Here is a 19,915-nt window from a genome sequence, read left to right on the forward strand (position 1 = left end):
ATGCATGCTTTTCTGTAGGAATTGACCTACAGGTACTACAATATTGAAAACCGAACTTTACTTGTTTGAAAAATACATTAAAATATTGGTCACAAGAACTTTTGTTGTTGAGTATTGATTGACTGATAATAGAGGAGGGGTTTTAAACTCTCGTGTGCTTTTCTTCAACAGATAATGGCTTTCGCAAATTACAAATATATTGAAGTACAGTAAACTACGTTTATAACGAACACGCTTATACCGAACAGACGGATATAACGAACTGTTTGGGGGTCCCGTCCATTTGCTGTATAACTATATATGACGCCTCACACGTATGTTACTGAAGCACAAAGGTTTCTACACAGCCTTTTCTTAGACATGGCCCTTCATATGTCTGTAACAGTTACTAAATTTTCAGTTGTTGGAGAGGCTCGGGTCCCAGAAGGCCAGACATTGTTGGGCTGCACTATCAACGTCCGGTTCTTCCAGAATATGGGCTCATCAAGTGAAGTTTGGGGACTTGTTCTGAACCAACCACGGGTATGATTCTGTCTCAGTAAGGATCAAAATCAGGACAAATATTGTCAGGACGAATTTGGGATTCGAACAGACGATCAGCGAATCCCAGCATCACTGAAGGACGCAACAGCATTCCTTCAGTTTTGTTTAGCGAGACAGTTACGATTATGCCAGTTACATAGTCAGGGGGATAATCCAAACATATCACAAGAATATTAAATAGTAGATCACTTTAATGTGTGTCAGCAACTGTCTACATCGCTAGTTCACAGACAAAGGGCACACGGTAACTGCATGGAGCGGTGTGCCAGCTGTTGGGAAGGCTCGGGTCCCAGAAGGTCAGACATTTTTGGGCTTCAAATTGATCGAGTTCCCCGGGGCTCCAGAATGTGGGCTCAACAATTGAAGAGTTGTCTCCCCATCTCCATGATGATTCCAGTATATTCCCGCTCGTCCAAAACGACCCTGTGATAGAAATGAGTTTGATGAACATTTTTTTATGTTAGTTTTTGACAAAGCACTTACAACTGCCAGTTGCAGAAACTCGACAGAAGTTATTGCAAGGTCAGGTCTCCTGTTATACTTCATTTAATTGATAGGGAACTCTGTTTTATTCTATCCTAATATCAGTCAATGCTCTTGCGTTCAGTCATTCCTTTGCCTGGTTGCCGTTCACTCACTTGGAAATTCACTCACTCACTCATATACTTGATCTAACAAAGATCCAAACTGTAATGCATATCAGTCAAATAATTTTGTGAATGTTCCGTATGACCTACCTATATCTGCCGCAATGTCGTACATGAATTGGTTCCGTTCAGCGCTGTTGATGATGACGAGGTAGCTCCCCACTGCTGAGCATGCTGTCTTGGCGTCAGGCCACTCTTTAAGGTCGGTGTGCTTCTTGTAACACATGTTCAGTCTCCGGCTGTATAGATAACCTGACTTGACTGGGCAAGGAGCTGCAATAAATGAATGAGTGAGTATGGTTTAACGCCGCTTTTAGCAATATTCCAGCAATATCACGGCGGGGGACACCAGAAATGGGCTTGTTTCGACATATATATTGCAGTGACTAGTACCATGAACCGCCCCACATATTATTACTCTCAATACCTGCTGCAATATCATTTACAGTATATAAATAAGCAACAATAGAGGCCACAATACTGAACCTTGTGTGACTCCAGCCATCACTAGATTTTCATTAGAACTCTAACTGTGATAAGTTACCTTCTGAACTCTGTTTTCTAAACAACTCTTGAACCATTTTAATTATTTCCCACTGATGCCACACGAGTTAAGTTTGTGTATGATACCCTTGTCCCAAACATTAACATTTCACACACGAAATATCATAGGTCTTCATGGACTTTTTTTAGCTAGAACGATCCCCATACACGAGTTTCATTTCCTTGAAAAACAACTTTCTTGGTGAAAGATCACAAATCTTACCTTTACCCAACACCAGGTGTTCAATGGGCTCGGAGGTGGCAACCAGCTGTGTCTGTTTGAAGCCTTCCATCAGATGACAAGACTTGGTTTCCTTGTTGTAGAACATTGTGGTACAGTATGCACTGAGGAAACACAAAGAGACACAGTCTGCCCGGGGCAAGGCAGGGGTCGCTGGGGGTAGGGACGGGGGCATCTGACCAGTAGATAACGAGGACACGGTCATTTCAGAACATCCCATGTTGTTTACTGATATGATGATCAGGGGTTGTCACAGATAGGGTCCTTTATTAAATCTCGTTCTCACCGTGGAGAGGTAATCCTGAAACAAATACAGGGATGAATTCAGTAACACCATCGAGGATGCTGACAGAACTTGGACACAAGTAATTACGTTTAGTAGTCACTACAAAATGACTTTATCGCGCGTATTGGCTAATTACGCCCGTAACCTAATCACCCCTTGTAACTGAATCACCCCCGGGTCAGCGCCCTGCACCGTGACCAGGGCAATAATCCTACACAAGCATCATCCCTACTTTGTTACATATAGTCCACAATTCACGCACCGTCTCTCTTTAAGTACACACAGGTTTCGCTGTATCTAATCGCTTTCCCACCCACCCGCCCAGCTCGCCACTCCTTTTCTTTCCTTTTCATCCGGTATGTGTCCTCCTCACCTGGAATTCTAATCACTTCTTTTCTTCGGCGTTCTTCTATTACAGGTACCAGCAGAGCAGATTTTATGAATGTAAATAAACCTGTACATATGTAAAATAGGTTTTCAGGGCGCTTGTTTATATGTAAATGGCTACCTATTAAATAATTCTGATATATGTAAATAAACATGACTTCTACATAGCTGTATATATGTGTATATGCGAATAACTGTCTCAACAATAAACTATGTCGAGGTGTGTGGGGTCCTTGTGGGCTACACTGCTGGTAACAAATTAACTTGCTTCCAAATTAATACTCGTGCATAAGGCTACCTGCTTTTCAGTGGGAACCTTTCTGGGGTTACCTGCTTCTCAGTGGGAACCTTGTCTTTCCCGACTTTTCAGCCAGGGAATCGTCAAATAACTTATGTTGGGCAACCAATTTCCACGAATATGGGCCGGGCGGCGGAAGTCGTCTTGTCAAGCGGTAGCTGACAGTTGGGGCCGCGGCGGTAGTCGCGACAATGATTTTACTAATGGGACCAGGCAGTGGTATCTGCTTTGGCCGGCTACCTGGAGCCGGGCAGCGGTAGTCTGACTTAGGCCAGCAGCGGTAGCTGCTTTCGGTAGTAAGGTAGTTGCCAAACAATGGTAGCGTTTAAATATGCTACCGTGGAAGCCAGACAGCAGTAGCGGTGGCCATGGTATACACAATTAGCAGCTTAGTAGCCCACTAGTATCCGCACACCCTCGGCCATTTAATCCAATCTCATCTTGTGTTTTATTACAGACACGGGCATCCACAGTTTGGTGGCCCGTGACTCTCCGTGGCATATCGCGTGATAATATATGTCTATCGTTGGTTCAATGTCGGATTTCACTGGACCCTAAATCCTTTATACGGAAAAGTACTACTGCTTCATAAACGAGTAGGCATATGGCATATGAAATAAATACTACTCTATAAAATGAAGATATTAAACTGAAATAATGTACAGAGCAGTCGGTTTAATGTGAAACTGCAGTTGCAACCTGACAGCAGGGGTGAAACTAATGATCATGCATTATAACTGCCCATAACTGCCCAATCGGCTCGGAATAGTCTAAACGATATGTTGCCATTTCACACAGCCCCATTTACATTCTTGCAGTATATACAACGGGAATTTGTCGGATCCGTTGAGATGGAACCAATGATGTTAAAATATATAATCTGCAACAATTCAACATAAATGCAAAGTATCCCACTGCAGTATTAAAAAATCACTGCGACCATTGTAAAAATTCAGCGAAAACATAACATTGAATTATGTTAACTCGTTAGCACATTACCAAGATATTCATGAATGCATGTTCTCAAAATGATAAAAAGACTGGAGATTGATTCAAATTCCAAATGCATCCTCCTCTCAATACCTTAACGTCATCGATGTAGGACGCACACAGTAATACACTTATATTCACTGAATTTTTACTTCTTACCAAACTGGGTCAAAGTTTCTGAATAGGTAGCCAGTGTATATTCAAATATGATAAAATATAGCAATAACACAACATATTATAACACATTGAGGAAACGTCATACATACGTTAATCTGTACCAATGTCTTGTCTGGTTGGGTCCGCCTGAGTGAAGTGAGCTGATTTCGGTGTGAGCATCGATTATAATCCTCTTGTAAACTGTCTGAACAACACACCGTGGAAATCAATAACTACTTTAAACATAAAACGTCAACGCTAGAGAATAATCAGTCCTGTGCAATTCTCGACTTATGAACCGGAGCGTTGTCATGCAAAAGTAGAATACCACGTGTTAACATCCCACGGCGTTTCTGGTGAATAGATTTTCGCAATTCATTCATTACATTAGCATAATACTGTCCATTGATTGTAGTTTTTTGTGGCATGTAATCAATCAGTAATATTCCTCTTGCATCCCAAAATATGGTGGCGATTTCCTTGCCAGCCGATAGTTGAGTGCGAAACTTCCTCGGAGGCGGAGAATTGGGGTGCTTCCATTCCATGGATTTCAATTTAATTTTTGGGTCCCAGTGGTGCATCCATGTTTCATCACCCGTCACTAGACGAGAAAGAAATCCGGCTTCATCAGCAGTATAAAGATCCAGGAGGTCTCGACAACTTTCAGTTCTCTGATGGCGATCTGGAGCTCTGAGGTTTCTAGGTACCCATCTTGCAGATACCTTGGACATACCAACTGATATTTGGAATTCCCTAGATAGTTCAGATACTTCCACTCGTCGGTCAAACCAATTCTTCTTTCTATAGCAGTAATGGTTTCCGGTTGGGTGGCATCTGAAGGCCTGCCTGACCTTGGATCATCGTCTTTGGACTCCCTGCCCCTTTTAAACTGTAGAGACCAACGGTAAACTGTGGAATAGTCTGGAGCATCCTTACCCATCACTTTACACATGCGATCATGGATTTCTTTTACTTTGCATCCCTCCTTGGTAAGGAACCTTATTACAGCGCGTTGTTCATGTTTGAGAGAATCCATGATTGTGACCACCCTAAGGTGAATGAAGCCATCACATCTAACTTATTGTTGTGTCTGGAACTTGTTATGACACGTGTCAACCTGATGTTATGACTAGTGTCAGACCTGCCACAAGTTGACATGGTTTGTGTTAACACAAATGCCCAAGTTGCAAAACTTAAAGATGGCACTTGTTGTTACCCTGTCTGGAGCTCGGCATTAAGGGGCTGAAACAAGGACTGGTCGGCTCTGAGCCAGTATACTGTGTCTGATTGGGGTATTCATGTTAAACTGCGGCATGGTATCTCAGTGAGCTAGCACTATAAATCGGCATCAGTCCGGACTAGTACAAGCAGCCACACACATAGATACACGTGCATGCACGTCGCTATATTCTTGGACGCGACGTCAAACCCCATTTCACCTCCCTACCTCATAAAGATCAGAGTGGTAAACACTCGCAACAAGACTGTGTGAAAAGAAGGATGGTTACCACTTTTCAAAACTCAACTTTCCCTTTAAGTCGAGCAATTCACCAGCTCATCCAGCCTTTGATGTCTATATTTCACTTTTGAGGTACAATCGAGTATGCTCCTTTACATTTGACTCTTGCTCAGAAGTTGTTCAAACTCCCAGTGAAGCTTTCAAAACATTTCAAACACACACAACACAAACACGTCGCTATATAAGTGCAATAATCTTAGACGCGACGTTAAACCCCATTTCATCTCATCACCTCACCTGAAACTTAAACGTGATGGCGGGTGGTAGGTCGGACGAAGCGACACTGTTAAAGGACTGTCCGTGTCCCCGTCCAGTTAGGCAAACAATGCAGATACAACTACAGAGACAACTATTTCTTACACAGGTGTGGGTGAGATAACTGGTTTCAAACATATGTGTGAGGTCGAACTCTAGGCCCGTGATTGGCTACTCCATGGTGATGACATGAGGTCAGATGGTGACAGACTACTTTTCTGATTGTAAGTCATTGATAAGTTGCTCATGCTTCAGTCGAATGTTCACCTACGTCTGTGTTGAACCACAGGACCGTGTAATTAATAATAATAATAATAATAAACAAACTCGTCTTCGTCTGCGAGTTTGTTTGTTATTATTATCAGTTACATTGTTATTATCAACGTTATCTTTATCGAGTGTAAACCCCCTGGATGCCACAGCGACACATCTGTCGAATAAAATTCAAAATACATCACTAGAACTAATACACTTCACAGTTTTGAATCCCCCCTTCTGTTTATCATTTGCTGTCATTTTAGGCATTGTATTTACAAAATGCCGGTTATGAGACGCCTATTCGAACAGGTATATTTCAAATTCAGCTGCTATACATGCATCCCTGAATTCCTCATACATTTAAGAAAAAAATGACAAATGGTCTTTGTCGACAATGCAAATTATCTAGATGAAATCATGCGAAATAAATTAGGTGTGGAAACGAACACTGTGCTTCGAAAACTGTACTTGTTGAAATGTAATCAAAGTAAAATTCAGATTTTACACTGTGTAGCATTTTTAGATGTACTTTTGTCTAATTGTTGCATACATTGGCTCGATCACGCGTTTGAGAATATTCATGGGAAGAGTATCGTTGTCTTTATTGAATTTCAAATATATACATTACAATGATGTGGTAAATTCAACAGAAACCGTAAAAGTTTCCGTCCTGTGTGACGCCAAGACTGACGCTAAATCACGCACAACGATGACGGTAGTTAACTGAATTTCTGACTTATTCTCTTTGTTACATTGAAAAACATGGTAAACAAATAACAGTACGCAGATTGTCAGAATGTTTCTGATTACTTACGTGACACGTTTATGTATATACGATCTCAAATCAACAAAAATCCTCCTCTGGAAATCCCGCGTATTATTGTCATTGAACACGCCATTTTGTAAAAGTTGGTCACCTCTAGTGATGTCATACGGAAGTACATGTAAACATTGTTGTACATATTTGGTAATTTCTTAGAAATGTAAACTTTTAACTCGGCATCCAGCGTATTCCTTGTTTTTGTCTAGTTTGCATTATCATCATCGCCTTGATAATCCTCAGATATGGCGGAAACCTTTTTGTGTAGGGTCACATTATTTATGAGTAGTAAGCAGTACACAGGATGACGTCACTTATGTTACTGCGATCATCAGAATAGATTCGATGCTAAAAAGGTGCGATTTTAGGGTGTGTAAGAAACAGATTACTTCACTCGTGCCTGTCAGATACCATTGATCTTACAACTCGTTGTTACAAAGCTTATCTAACTCGCTTTCGCTCGTTAGATGTGTTTTGAAACAACTCGTTGTAAGATCATTGGTATCTGACAGACACTCGTGTAGTAATCTCTATGTATCTTGCATATTGAGTGCTGTGTCGTTTGCACTTTATTATCTGATTTTACAGGGTTTCTTTCACAGGTTACAAATATATCACTAAAATACATAAACTGTGTCGCGTAAGAAATGTAAAAATGTATGTTTACAGTGTATCGCAATGTGTTTTGCGTTATCCGAATACATCTTATGACTTTCAAAGGTACATATATCTTGTTATGTTAAAGTGCATCGCAATGTTGAACTTTGTCTCAAAATTTAATCATCTCTTGCGGTGTAAATCTGTTTATCATATACTGGGTAGGTTTCTCGACAGGATAAAGCCATCGGATAAACATGGTATCCGCTGGGGTCATATACGGATAAAGATGCAAATATGAACGGTCAGGTAGGGACTACTTTCAGTGTTTACAAACAAATATGGCGTCGACCTTGTCCATCGGCGATCGAGTCAGAATTAATCATCGAGAATCTGGAGAAACTACAGGGATAATGTGTTATCATTATCAAAACCGTGCAGACACCTGTTGATTCATTACAATAGGACAATACTTCAGGACAATGTTTTATTCATAATAGAACGGCAAATATATTCGGTATCGGAACTAAACCTCCTGCCATTTACCCGAATTACTGGTTGAGCAAAGTACTTGAAGAAAATGTACATAATTGATCAAATGTATTCTTTAAATGTGTGTTTAAGCAATTAGGACATGCACTCCATTCTTAACTTTCTCCCTGGGTATTCCATAAAGCGTCCATCATTTACTGAGTCACGTTCATTAGTCCAATATTCGTACTTCCAAATGGGTTGGTTTTGTATGCCCTATCAAGCTTTCATCTTTCTTTTGTGTTAAAGGACCTTATATTATATATTATATTCGGTACTAGAAATTGAGATATACATGTATACTAACGGAAATATGTAATGTGCTTCATATAAAGTGACCAAGTGAGTTAAAACTTCACGTCGCATCCGCATTGTGTCAGCCATATAGCCACGAGAACAAGTTTTTAAGTGCGTCATAAATACAAAGTTACATTTAAAAGCAGACATATTTTAACATAACAATATTATTTACAACTTTGTAAAGTATGGGCTATAAGTCAGCAGCAAGGCCACCTCGGTGGGGATCATGGGAACTCACGCTGCCTCTGATCCCTTCACGACACCCCAGCAGGGTTAGACCCCCTGTCCCCGCCTCTTGAACCACCAGCAATGATTATATATCAGATTTAATGCTGTGTCTTAATATAGGATAACCTTTCTCTCTCTTTTGAACGTTTTTGGCTACAAATATTGACTTAAGAAAAACATTTTCCTTCACAATACTTGTTTTGTTATGCTTTGTTTAATTCCATATCTTTAATGTAAATCTTCTTTAAAGGTACACGTGTTTATTGAGTTCAGACAGACATTTTTCACAATTCGACTCAGAGAAGGGAACGTTATACCGATATGTGATCTCTATTTTGAGATGTGGTACCTGGTAGTATCTACCATACGTATGATGAAAATAAACAACTTTCTTGAACCATTCGTGACTAGACTGTCCTCAAGTTTAATATCTGATGCGCCCGTAAAATCACAATATCTCCTGTACACTCACAGCACTCCGGTCAACGCCAAATAATCTAAATCGATGTGATTATTCGTTCTTTGGTTCTTCTTTCTACCTGATATGAGTAAGTGTGTGAGTGAGTGAGTGAGTGAGTTGGGTTTACGCCGCTTTTAACAGTATTCCAGTTATAACACGGCGTGCCAGCTTAATGTGGGAGGAAAGCCAGAAGTGATGCAGGTCTTAACCGTTTACCACTTCGGTGAAACACAGGAGCACGGGTATGGTGCTGACAGATCGAAAAACGGGGCGAACCGGGATTCGGATCATAGGTTTCTTGTGTGTCCAAGGGACGCGACTCTTCACAGCGAATTGCGGCGCCTTCGACGACTGGGCTACATGTGCCCCCACCTGATATGATAAGTATTCGGACGGTGAAATTATCATTACAATTTTGGTTCTGAATGAAAGAATGGAATTGAGGTGAGGAGTGGATTCAACACTTTATATTGCAAGTCATTTGGCAAAATGATAATTTGCGAAGTAGCATTTATTGTATCAAATTAAAACCAAATGTATTATACATTGCGAAAAACAGACGTTTCGCCACAAACAAAATTATTTTGTTGTTTTACTGCAGCATTTGTAACATGAAATATGCCCAAAGAACGGGACAGTGAATTGGTCGTTTCACACATAATATTACCCGGAAAATTAAGTGTATGTGACTACGTCACACTTGTATGTGTTTCATTTTCGTTTTCATAATAGGTACATTGATGGCTTCGTTGTTTGTGTTATTAGATAGTAGGATAACTTTGCATGTACAGAAATGCAAGTTTTGTGATTTTTACCAAAGTTGGTATTTAATAGCTGGATTATATATCTCTTTAATTTGTGTTTACATTGGAAACTAATATTTAATATTGCCAACATAAATAGCAGTGGTCATGTTGTTTTATGGGTTCATTGTGAAATATGCTTCGTAATGTGTAGAACTTTTCCAGATATTTAAATTGCATTTTACAATGATGGGTAAGCATTTCTGAGTTGAAGAATCCAAATACTTGTGTTAGTGGGGTAGCTAGCGTTCAGCTGAAATGTCACATTTTGTAAAGACACGCTTATTATCTTTGAAATTTGGAAACAAAGGTTTGATGACATATTAAATATGACCTTTATGTAAGATATATATACATACTGTTAATAAATATTTACATTAAGTTTTGTGTGTTTATTTGTTGTTTAACGCCGCACTCAGCAATATTCCAGCTACATGTATATAACGGCGGTCTGTAAATAATCGAGTCTGGACCAGACAATCCAGTGATTGACATCATGAGCAATTGGTATAGGATGGTAATCAACAAGTCAGCGAGCCTGACCACCCGATCCCATTAGTCGCCTCTTACGACAAGCAAAGTCGACTTTTCCGGCAAGCATGGGTTGCTGAAGACCTATTCTACCCCGGATCTTCACGGGTCGTACATTAAGTACATATCCAACATCTACAATCATGACAATATTCTGAGATTGTAGTTTTGGTGGTGGAACATCTTCATTATGAGATTGTTCTTATAGTATTGGCCCCGTGCAGATTGGGTCCCCAGCTGCCTGTGCTTGGTGTGCGAGGTAACTTAATGGTGGATTGCTTGTCATATGCGTGGATCGATGCTCATGGTATCAATCACTGGATTGTCTACTCCAGATTCGATTATTTACAGACAGCCGTCATATGGCTGGAATATCGTCAAGTGTTAAACAACAAACAAACATAAATAAATACACCCTAAACAATCACTGGTTTGTCTGGTTTAGAAATGATTATTGCTGAGCACGGGTTAAACGAGAAGCAAGCAAGTATTGTTATGTGAACCTTCCATTCAACTAAATGATCATAGTGCTTCGAAATGTAAAATGGGTATGGACTATAATGACTGTTTCTTCAACACCAACAACTTCAAGTCATGATCTTTCAGTATAAAGCTATATTCTAAACTAATGTCCAAAAGAAACTTTACACCGTGTTTGACAAACGCATGTAGAAAGTCAATATGTATATAATTCATTAGAGTAATCATTGACCATCAGGTACAGAAAGTTTCGTTTCATTCAATGATAAACTTTCGGTCAGTCTCAGACACAAAGACACGTGGGGTAAAAAATTACAAAATTCAGTTGAGAGGAAAAGCTTAAAAGCAGTAAAAGCGTGTCTAATGTCCAATTAATGACGTTCGTGTCCACTTTGGGCAATAGTGAGTGAGTGAGTGAGTATGGTTTTGCGCCGCTTTTAACAGTATTCCAGTTATATCACGCCGTGTCAGGGAGGAACGCCCGAACTTTGGGCAATAATTCACGGCATAACACGTCGACGCATTGATGACGTTAGACGTCGGATAAGGTGGGCGGGATTCACTGCCATTCGTCAATGAGACAATTAACGGTGGTTGGTGCCACGATTCGTTTTCTTAACTGTCTGTCAAGATGGCCCCATATGTGTTCAATCGGATTCATGTCTGGAGACAAGGCGGGCCAGGGTAAGACATGAATGTAGACGTTATTCAGAAAGTTGGTTGTTATAGCCTTGCAGTATACGGCGTAGCATCATGCTGAAAAAGAACATGACGTGGTTGTTGTTGAATAAATGGCTTCACCAATGGTTGCAGACCTTCGTCCTTATATCGCTGAGCAGTCATGCTTCCCCGAAACCAGCCTCGTTGTCAGATGACCGCAGATGCCAGCCAAGATCATAACGCTATCGCCTCCATATGCTCGAACTTGAGACAAGTGACAATGTGTAGTGTGGGGATGGGAGACAAGTGACGATGTGTAGTGTCGGGATGGGAGACAAGTGACGATGTGTAGAATGGGGATGGGAGACAAGTGACGATGTGTAGTGTGGGGATAGGAGACAAGTGACGATGTGTAGTGTGGGGATGGGAAACAAGTGACGATGTATAGGGTAGGTATGGAAGACAAGTGACAATGTGTAGTGTGGGGATGGGAGACAAGTGACGATGTGTAGTGAGGGATGGGAATGGGGGAAAAATGACAATGTGTAGTGTAGGGATGGGAGACAAGTGACGATGTGTAGTGAGGGATGGGAATGGGGGAAAAATGACAATGTGTAGTGTAGGGATGGGAGACAAGTGACGATGTGTAGTGTGGGGATGGGAGACAAGTGACGATGTGTAGTGTGGGGATGGGAGACAAGTGACGATGTGTAGTGTGGGGATGGGAAACAAGTGACGATGTGTAGTGTGGGGATGGGAAACAAGTGACGATGTATAGGGTAGGTATGGAAGACAAGTGACAATGTGTAGTGTGGGGATGGGAGACAAGTGACGATGTGTAGTGAGGGATGGGAATGGGGGAAAAATGACAATGTGTAGTGTAGGGATGGGAGACAAGTGACGATGTGTAGTGAGGGATGGGAATGGGGGAAAAATGACAATGTGTAGTGTAGGGATGGGAGACAAGTGACGATATGTAGTGTGGGGATGGGAGACAAGTGACGATGTGTAGTGTGGGGATGGGAGACAAGTGACGATGTGTAGTGTGGGGATGGGAAACAAGTGACGATGTGTAGTGTGGGGATGGAAGACAAGTGACAATGTGTAGTGTGGGGATGGGAGACAAGTGAAAATGTGTAGTGTGGGGATGGGAAACAAGTGACGATGTGTAGTGTGGGATGGGATGGGGGGGGAAAGAGACAATGTTTAGTGTTGGGATGGGAGACAAGTGACGATGTGTAGTGTGGGGATGGGAGACAAGGTGACGATGTGTAGTGTGGGGATTGGAGACGAGTGACAATGTGTAGTGAGGGATGGGAATGGGGGGAAAGTGACAGTCTGATAAGTCATGTGTACTTCTTGCTGGTAAGTTAGCGGGATGCCTTTAGGGAACGCTCCAAGTAACTTTGAAGGCAAACTACTCTGGACCAACTGTCTCCAATGAAATTGAAATGTCAATAGAATTCATGGTGTGGTAGGGTCTACAAGGTCTGGTTGTTGTACATGCATGGGGTTTTGTCATTTGGACTTCAAGGCAACTGAGACAAACCAATGATGCACTTTTAACAGTTTTTGTTTCTGGTAACAACCCTTGAAACGAAGGTAGGAATTCGTAAAAGTTCTGAATTAATAATATATAATTTATAATGTGTTTAACATCTGCGTTGTAGAGTACCGAATAAAACATATGTAAGCCTAGTGGTCTAGAATGCTTTAACGGCAGGGCGTTTTTAGCTGGTACTCTATGTTGCCTGAAACAACTTCATGTTATAATTCAGACACATACTGAATTATGTGAATCTTTCAAGTTGACCATATTAACGTTTCTCTCATACACAATTTATTCCTAACATGTCAAATTTCTTAGGAAAAAACATTCCTTGTCTCAACATGGTTAACTTCGATGCCGGCGGCCAATTTGCAAAGGGACGTAAACATGTTTGTACGTATACGGCAAACCAAATTTGTACCTTCTTCGCCTCGTTTTGAATCTCGTTATGAATCGTCATGAGTAATGTTAATACGAAACGTTCTTTTCATATGCTGGAAGGAGTCCTGATATAAAATCACTGCATTTTGAATAATAAATAAAAGCGATAAAAACATGTCCATAATCATAAGAAATCTCTGCGAACCCGACTGTATCATGAGCATGTGATTATGAATCACTATCACATAGTGAGGATACCAGGTTTTTCCCCAAAAGGTGAGCGTTTCCTGCGCCATCGGTGGCCCCCATCACAAACACATGCAAGGGCAAGTTAATTGATCACCTGAACAAACAAAGGGACATACGATACAAGTCAAAATAGAGAACAATATGAGGTGGTGAGGTGAAATGGGGTTTAACGTCGCGTCCAAGAATATAACGACGTGCATGCACGTGTATCTATGTGTGTGGCTGCTTGTACTAGTCCGGACTGTTGCCGATTTATAGTGCTAGCTCACTGAGATACCATGCCGCAGTTTAACATGAATACACCACTCAGACACAGTATACTGACTCCGAGCCGACCAGTCCTTGTTTAATCCCCTTAATGCCGAGCGCCAGACAGGGTAACAACAAGTACCATCTTTTAACGTCTTTTGGTATGACGCGGTCGGGGATCGAACCCCGGACCTTCCCCTCTCCGGGCGGACGCTCTACCACTAGACCACGGAGGCGGTCCTGATCTTTATGAATTGATCTCGACATGAAACAGACGAGGCGGTCTCCTTATAATGCTCTTCATCATGCTGTTTTGTAACAACCAATTCTTATACCGCGTAGCAATTATTGATAGGCTTGGTACTTTATAGTCTGAGAATGATGAATACAAAGGCGTGCTTGTTCATCCTTCACTTCACCCAGACAGTGACTGGGTAGGACAAGTTGGAAATCAATCGTGTTTGAATTATCACTACTTTAATTGATATGCATGTGCGAGGGGGGGGGGGGGGGGGGGGGGGGGGGGACGAATATTATATTGTATTCTGTCTTTGTATCTCAGTATGGATTCGATCAAATTAATATTTTACATTAACAGAATCAACAACTTGCGATAAGAAAGGGAAACTGTTTTATAAGGCTTCATAACACCATAGTTCTGTCCCTAGCAATGGTGGTAGTAATGGGCATTTAAATGGATCGTGTAGTCAGGCTTAATTGACTTAATTGATTGCATTGTAACCCGTTGGTGTGGGACGTTGTTCCTTATATCAATCACTGGGTTGTCTGGTCCAGACTCGATTATTTACAGACCGCCTTCATACAGCTGGAATATTGATGGGTGTGGCATTAAACAACGAACAAACACACATCAGTCAGTGATAGGCAGACGGGTATTAATGATCAGGAAAAGGGAACGTATCCGGGTTTGAAGATCAGCAACACAGCATGCACACCTAGCACATGGGAGTCGAAACCAACTGTTCCCTATGAACCTCTCATGCATGGAGTTTTATTCTCTATTTGTACGTTTGTTGTACGCCGCGCCCAGCAATATCCCAGCTATATGACGAGGGTATTCATAACATCATGTATGGACCAGGCAAACCAGTGACTGACATCATGAGCATCGATCTAAGCAATTGGTAAACGGTGACAAGCCTCATCCAAGCCAACGAGTCTGATCACCCGATCTCGTTAATCGCCTCTTACGACAATGGATGTGCTGAATGAGTTGTAATGATTGTTGAAACTATCGATTTGTTGCAATTATCCATGGGCCGATGGCGTCACATCGATGGTGAGTTAACTTGTTAGCAGTTAATATCGATGTATAATAGATGCTATAAAAGGAAGACATAAATTATTTACCTTTTCTTAAATACATCTTTTCGGAACTGTCGCAATGGATGGGAAACGAGTGACTATGCGTAGGGTATGGATGGGAAACAAGTGGCATTGTGTAGGGTAGGGATGGGAAACAAGTGACGACGTATAGGGTATTGATAGGAAACAAGTGACGACGTGTAGGGTATGGATAGGAAACAAGTGACGGTGTGTAGGGTAGGAATGGGAAACAAGTGACGATGTTTAGTGTGGGGATGGGAAACAAGCGACGACGTGTAGGGTAGGGATGGGAAACAAGTGACGATGTGTAGGGTAGCGAAGGGAAAGTGATAGTGTGTAGGTTGGGGATAGGAAATAAGTGACGGTGTGTTGTGTGAGATGGGAAACAAGTGACAATGTGTAGGATAGGGATGGGAAACAAGTAACGATGTGTCGGGTAGGGATGGGAAACAAGTGACGATGTGAAGAGGGTAGGGATGGGAAACAAGTGACGATGTGAAGGGTAGGGATGGGAAACAAGTGACAATGTGTAGGATAGGGATGGGAAACAAGTGACGATGTGTAGTGTGGGGATGGGAGACAAGTGGCAATGTGTAGTGTGGGGATAGGAGATCAGTGACAATGTGTAGTGTTGGATGGGATGGGGGAAAAGTAACAATGTGTAGTGTGTAATGGGAAAAAAAACCAATATGGAGTTAGGGATGGTAAAAAGTATCAATGTGTATTATTGGATTGGAAAAAGTAACAATGTTTAGTGTGGGATGGGAAAAAGTAACAATGTGTAGTGTGGGATGAGAAAAGGTAACAATGTGGAGTAAGGGAAGGGAAAAAGTAGCAATGTGTAGTGATGGAAGGGAAAAGTACCAATGTGTAGTGAGTGAGTGAGAATGGATTTACGCTGCTTTTAGCAATATTCCAGGATTATCACGGCGGGGGACATCAGAAATGGGCTTCACACATTGTACCCATATCGGGAATCGAACCCGGGTCTTCGGCGTGACGAGCGAATGCTTTAACTATGAGGCTACCCGACTGCCCCACCAATGTGTAGTGAGTGATGGGAGAAAAGTAACATTGTGTAGTGTGTAATGGGAAAAAGTAACAATGTGTAGTTTTGGATTGGGACAATGTGTAATAAGGAATGGGGAAAAAGTAATAATGTGTAGTGAGGGATGAGAAAAACTAATAATGTGTAGTGAGGGATGAGAAAAAGTAACAATGTGTACTGTGGGATGAGAAAAACTAATAATGTGTAGTGAGGGATGGGAAAAAGTAACAATGTGTAGTGAGGGATGAGAAAAAGTAACAATGTGTAGTGAGGGATGAGAAAAAGGAATAATGTGTAGTGAGGGATGGGAAAAAGTAACAATGTGTAGTGAGGGATGAGAAAAAGGAATAATGTGTAGTGAGGGATGAGAAAAAGTGACAATGTGTAGTGAGGGATGAGAAAAAGTGACAATGTGTAGTGAGGGATGGGAAAAAGTAACAATGTGTAGTGAGGGATGGGAAAAAGTAACAATGTGTAGTGAGGGATGAGAAAAAGTAATAATGTGTAGTGAGGGATGGGAAAAAGTAACAATGTGTAGTGAGGGATGAGAAAAAGTAATAATGTGTAGTGAGGGATGAGAAAAAGTGACAATGTGTAGTGAGGGATGAGAAAAAGTGACAATGTGTAGTGAGGGATGGGAAAAAGTAACAATGTGTAGTGAGGGATGGGAAAAAGTAACAATGTGTAGTGAGGGATGGGAAAAAGTAACAATGTGTAGTGAGGGATGGGAAAAAGTAACAATATGTAGTGAGGGATGAGAAAAAGTGACAATTTGTAGTGAGGGGTGGGAAAAAGTAATAATGTGTAGTGAGGGATGAGAAAAGGTAATAATGTGTAGTTAGGGATGAGAAAAAGTAACAATGTGTAGTGAGGGATGAGAAAAAGTAACAATGTGTAGTGAGGGATGAGAAAAAGCGACAATGTGTAGTGAGGGATGAGAAAAAATAACAATGTGTAGTGAGGGATGGGAAAAAGTGACAATGTTTAGTGAGGGATGGGAAAAAGTAACAATGTGTAGTGAGGGATGAGAAAAAGTAACAATGTGTAGTGAGGGATGAGAAAAAATGACAATGTGTAGTGAGGGATGAGAAAAAGTAACAATGTGTAGTGAGGGATGGGAAAAAGTAACAATGTGTAGTGAGGGATGGGAAAAGTAACAATGTGTAGTGAGGGATGGGAAAAAGTAACAATGTGTAGTAAGGGATGAGAAAAAGTGACAATGTGTAGTGAGGGATGAGAAAAAGTGACAATGTGTAGTGAGGGATGGGAAAAAGTGACAATGTGTAGTGAGGGATGAGAAAAAGTGACAATGTGTAGTGAGGGATGAGAAAAAGTGACAATGTGTAGTGAGGGATGGGAAAAAGTAACAATGTGTAGTGAGGGATTTGAAAAAGTAACAATGTGTAGTGAGGGATGAGAAAAAGTAACAATGTGTAGTGAGGGATAGGAAAAAATAACAATGTGTAGTGTGGGATGGGAAACACGTGAGAATGTTTGGGGACATGGCCTGTCATGACACGTGGAGTATGCAGTTCACTTATACACGCTTGTTATTTCGTACAAACTCGAGAAGCCGAATGGCGACTACCAATATACCTATAACAAAAAGGGAGGTACTTTCTTCGTTCAGTTCAGTTCAGTTTATTGTATACGAGGCCTTTGGATCAAACACAATGCTGCATACTGAAGGTAAGGGCAATACAGACATATAAAATAAGACCATCAGACATAACGTTAACTGATTAAGTTATCGATAATAGATAATAGAGTTTTTCATCAACAGATAATGGCTTTCGCAAATTACAAGTAAATTGAAAGTACAGTAAACTACGTTTATAACGAACACGCTTATACCGAACAGACGGATATAACCAACTGTTTGGAGGTCCCGTCCATTTGCTGTATATAAGCTGAATATGTACCTGTAACGAACTGCGGTTATAACGAACTAAACAAAGTGGTCTCTTTTAGTTCGTTATAACCGTAGTTTACTGTACAACTATATATGACGCCTCACACGTATGTTACTGAAGCACAAACGTTTCTACACAGCCTTTTCATAGACATAGCCCGTCATATGTCTGTAACAGTTACTAGAATGCCAGCTGTTGGGGAGGCTCGGGTCCCAGAAGGCCAGACATTGTTGGGCTGCACTATCAACGTCCGGTTTTTCCAGAATATGGGCTCATCAAGTGAAGTTTGGGGACTTTTTCTGAACCAACCACGGGTATGATTCTGTCTCAGTAAGGATCAAAATCAGGACAATTATTGTCAGGACGAATTTGGGATTCGAACAGACGACCAGCGAATCCCAGCATCGCCGAAGGACGCAACAGCATTCCTTCAGTTTTGTTTAGCGAGACAGTTACGATTATGCCAGTTACATAGTCAGGGGTATAATACAAACATTCCACAAAAATATTAAATAGTAGATCACTTAAATGTGTGTCAGCAACTGTCTACATCGCTAGTTCACAGACGAAGGGTAGAAGGTGGCTGCATGCACCGGTGTGCCAGCTGTTGGGAAGGCTCGGGTCAAAGAAGGCCAGACATTTTTGGGCTTCAATTTGATCGGGTTCCCCGGGGCTCCAGAATGTGGGCTCAACAATTGAAGAGTTGTCTCCCCATCTCCATGATGTTTCCAGTATATTCCCGCTTGTCCAAAACCGCCCTGTGATAGAAATGAGTTTGATGAACATTTCTTAATGTTAGTTTTTGACAAAGCACTTACAACTGCCAGTTGCAGAAACTCGACAGGAATACTGCAAGGTCAGGTCTCCTGTTTTCACTTCATTTCATTGATAGGGAACTCTGTTTTATTCTATCCTAATATCAGTCAATGAAATAAATAATAATAAATAATTTTGTGAATGTTCCGTATGACCTACTTATATCTGCAGCAATGTCGTACATGAATTGGTTCCGTTCAGCGCTGTTGATGATGACGAGGTAGCTCCCCACTGCTGAGCATGCTGTCTTGGCGTCGGTCCACGGTTTAGGGTCGGTGTGCTTCTTGTAACACATGTTCAGTCTCCGGCTGTATAGATAGCCTGACTTGACTGGGCAAGGAGCTGGAATAAATGAGTGAGTGAGTATGGTTTAACGCCGCTTTTAGCAATATTCCAGCAATATCACGGCGGGGGACACCAGTAATGGGCTTGTTTCGACATATATATTGCAGTGACTAGTACCATGAACCGCCCCACATATTATTACTCTCAATACCTGCTGCAATACCATTTACAGTATATAAATAAGCAACAATAGAGGCCTCTATACTGAACCTTGTGGTTCTCCAGCCATCACTGGCTTTTCATTAGAACTCTAACTGTGATTAGTTACCTTCTGAACTCTGGTTTCTAAACAACTCTTGAACCATTTTAATGATTTCCCATTGATGCCACACGAGTTAAGTTTGTGAATGATACCCTTGTCCCAAACATTAACATTTCACACACGATGTCTATTGCATATCACAGGTCTTCATGGACTTATTTTAGCAAGAACGATCCCCATACACGAGTTTCATTTCCTTGAAAAAAAACTTTCTTGGTTTCTG

General features: G+C 41.3%; 2 protein-coding genes across 3 annotated transcripts; both read right to left on the reverse strand.

Moving 5' to 3' along the window:
- Positions 1 to 4,280, reverse strand: LOC124126424 (perlucin-like protein). 2 transcript variants are annotated; one of them, XM_046489865.2, is made up of 4 exons: positions 4,202 to 4,280; positions 1,957 to 2,275; positions 1,281 to 1,463; positions 1 to 966 (listed from the first exon to the last, which is right to left on the reverse strand). In XM_046489865.2, exons 2-4 carry the CDS (start codon positions 2,192 to 2,194, stop codon positions 755 to 757), a joined length of 633 nt encoding a protein of 210 aa, XP_046345821.2. In that variant the 5' UTR covers positions 2,195 to 2,275; positions 4,202 to 4,280; the 3' UTR covers positions 1 to 754. The 2 variants fall into 2 exon arrangements, with proteins under 2 accessions (XP_046345821.2, XP_048245333.1); XM_048389376.1 differs by lacking the exon at positions 4,202 to 4,280 and adding an exon at positions 2,634 to 2,714.
- Positions 4,281 to 17,981: 13,701 nt separating this feature from the next.
- On the reverse strand, positions 17,982 to 19,419 carry LOC124126429 (C-type lectin domain family 4 member E-like). Its single transcript, XM_046489869.2, has 2 exons — positions 19,245 to 19,419; positions 17,982 to 19,027 (listed from the first exon to the last, which is right to left on the reverse strand). Exons 1-2 carry the CDS (start codon positions 19,378 to 19,380, stop codon positions 18,816 to 18,818), a joined length of 348 nt encoding a protein of 115 aa, XP_046345825.2. The 5' UTR covers positions 19,381 to 19,419; the 3' UTR covers positions 17,982 to 18,815.
- Between the last annotated feature and the right edge of the window lie 496 nt (positions 19,420 to 19,915).

The sequence above is a fragment of the Haliotis rufescens genome, unplaced genomic scaffold (genome assembly GCF_023055435.1).
Source record: "Haliotis rufescens isolate VD_foot unplaced genomic scaffold, xgHalRufe1.0.p SCAF_8, whole genome shotgun sequence".
NCBI lineage: Eukaryota > Metazoa > Mollusca > Gastropoda > Lepetellida > Haliotidae > Haliotis > Haliotis rufescens.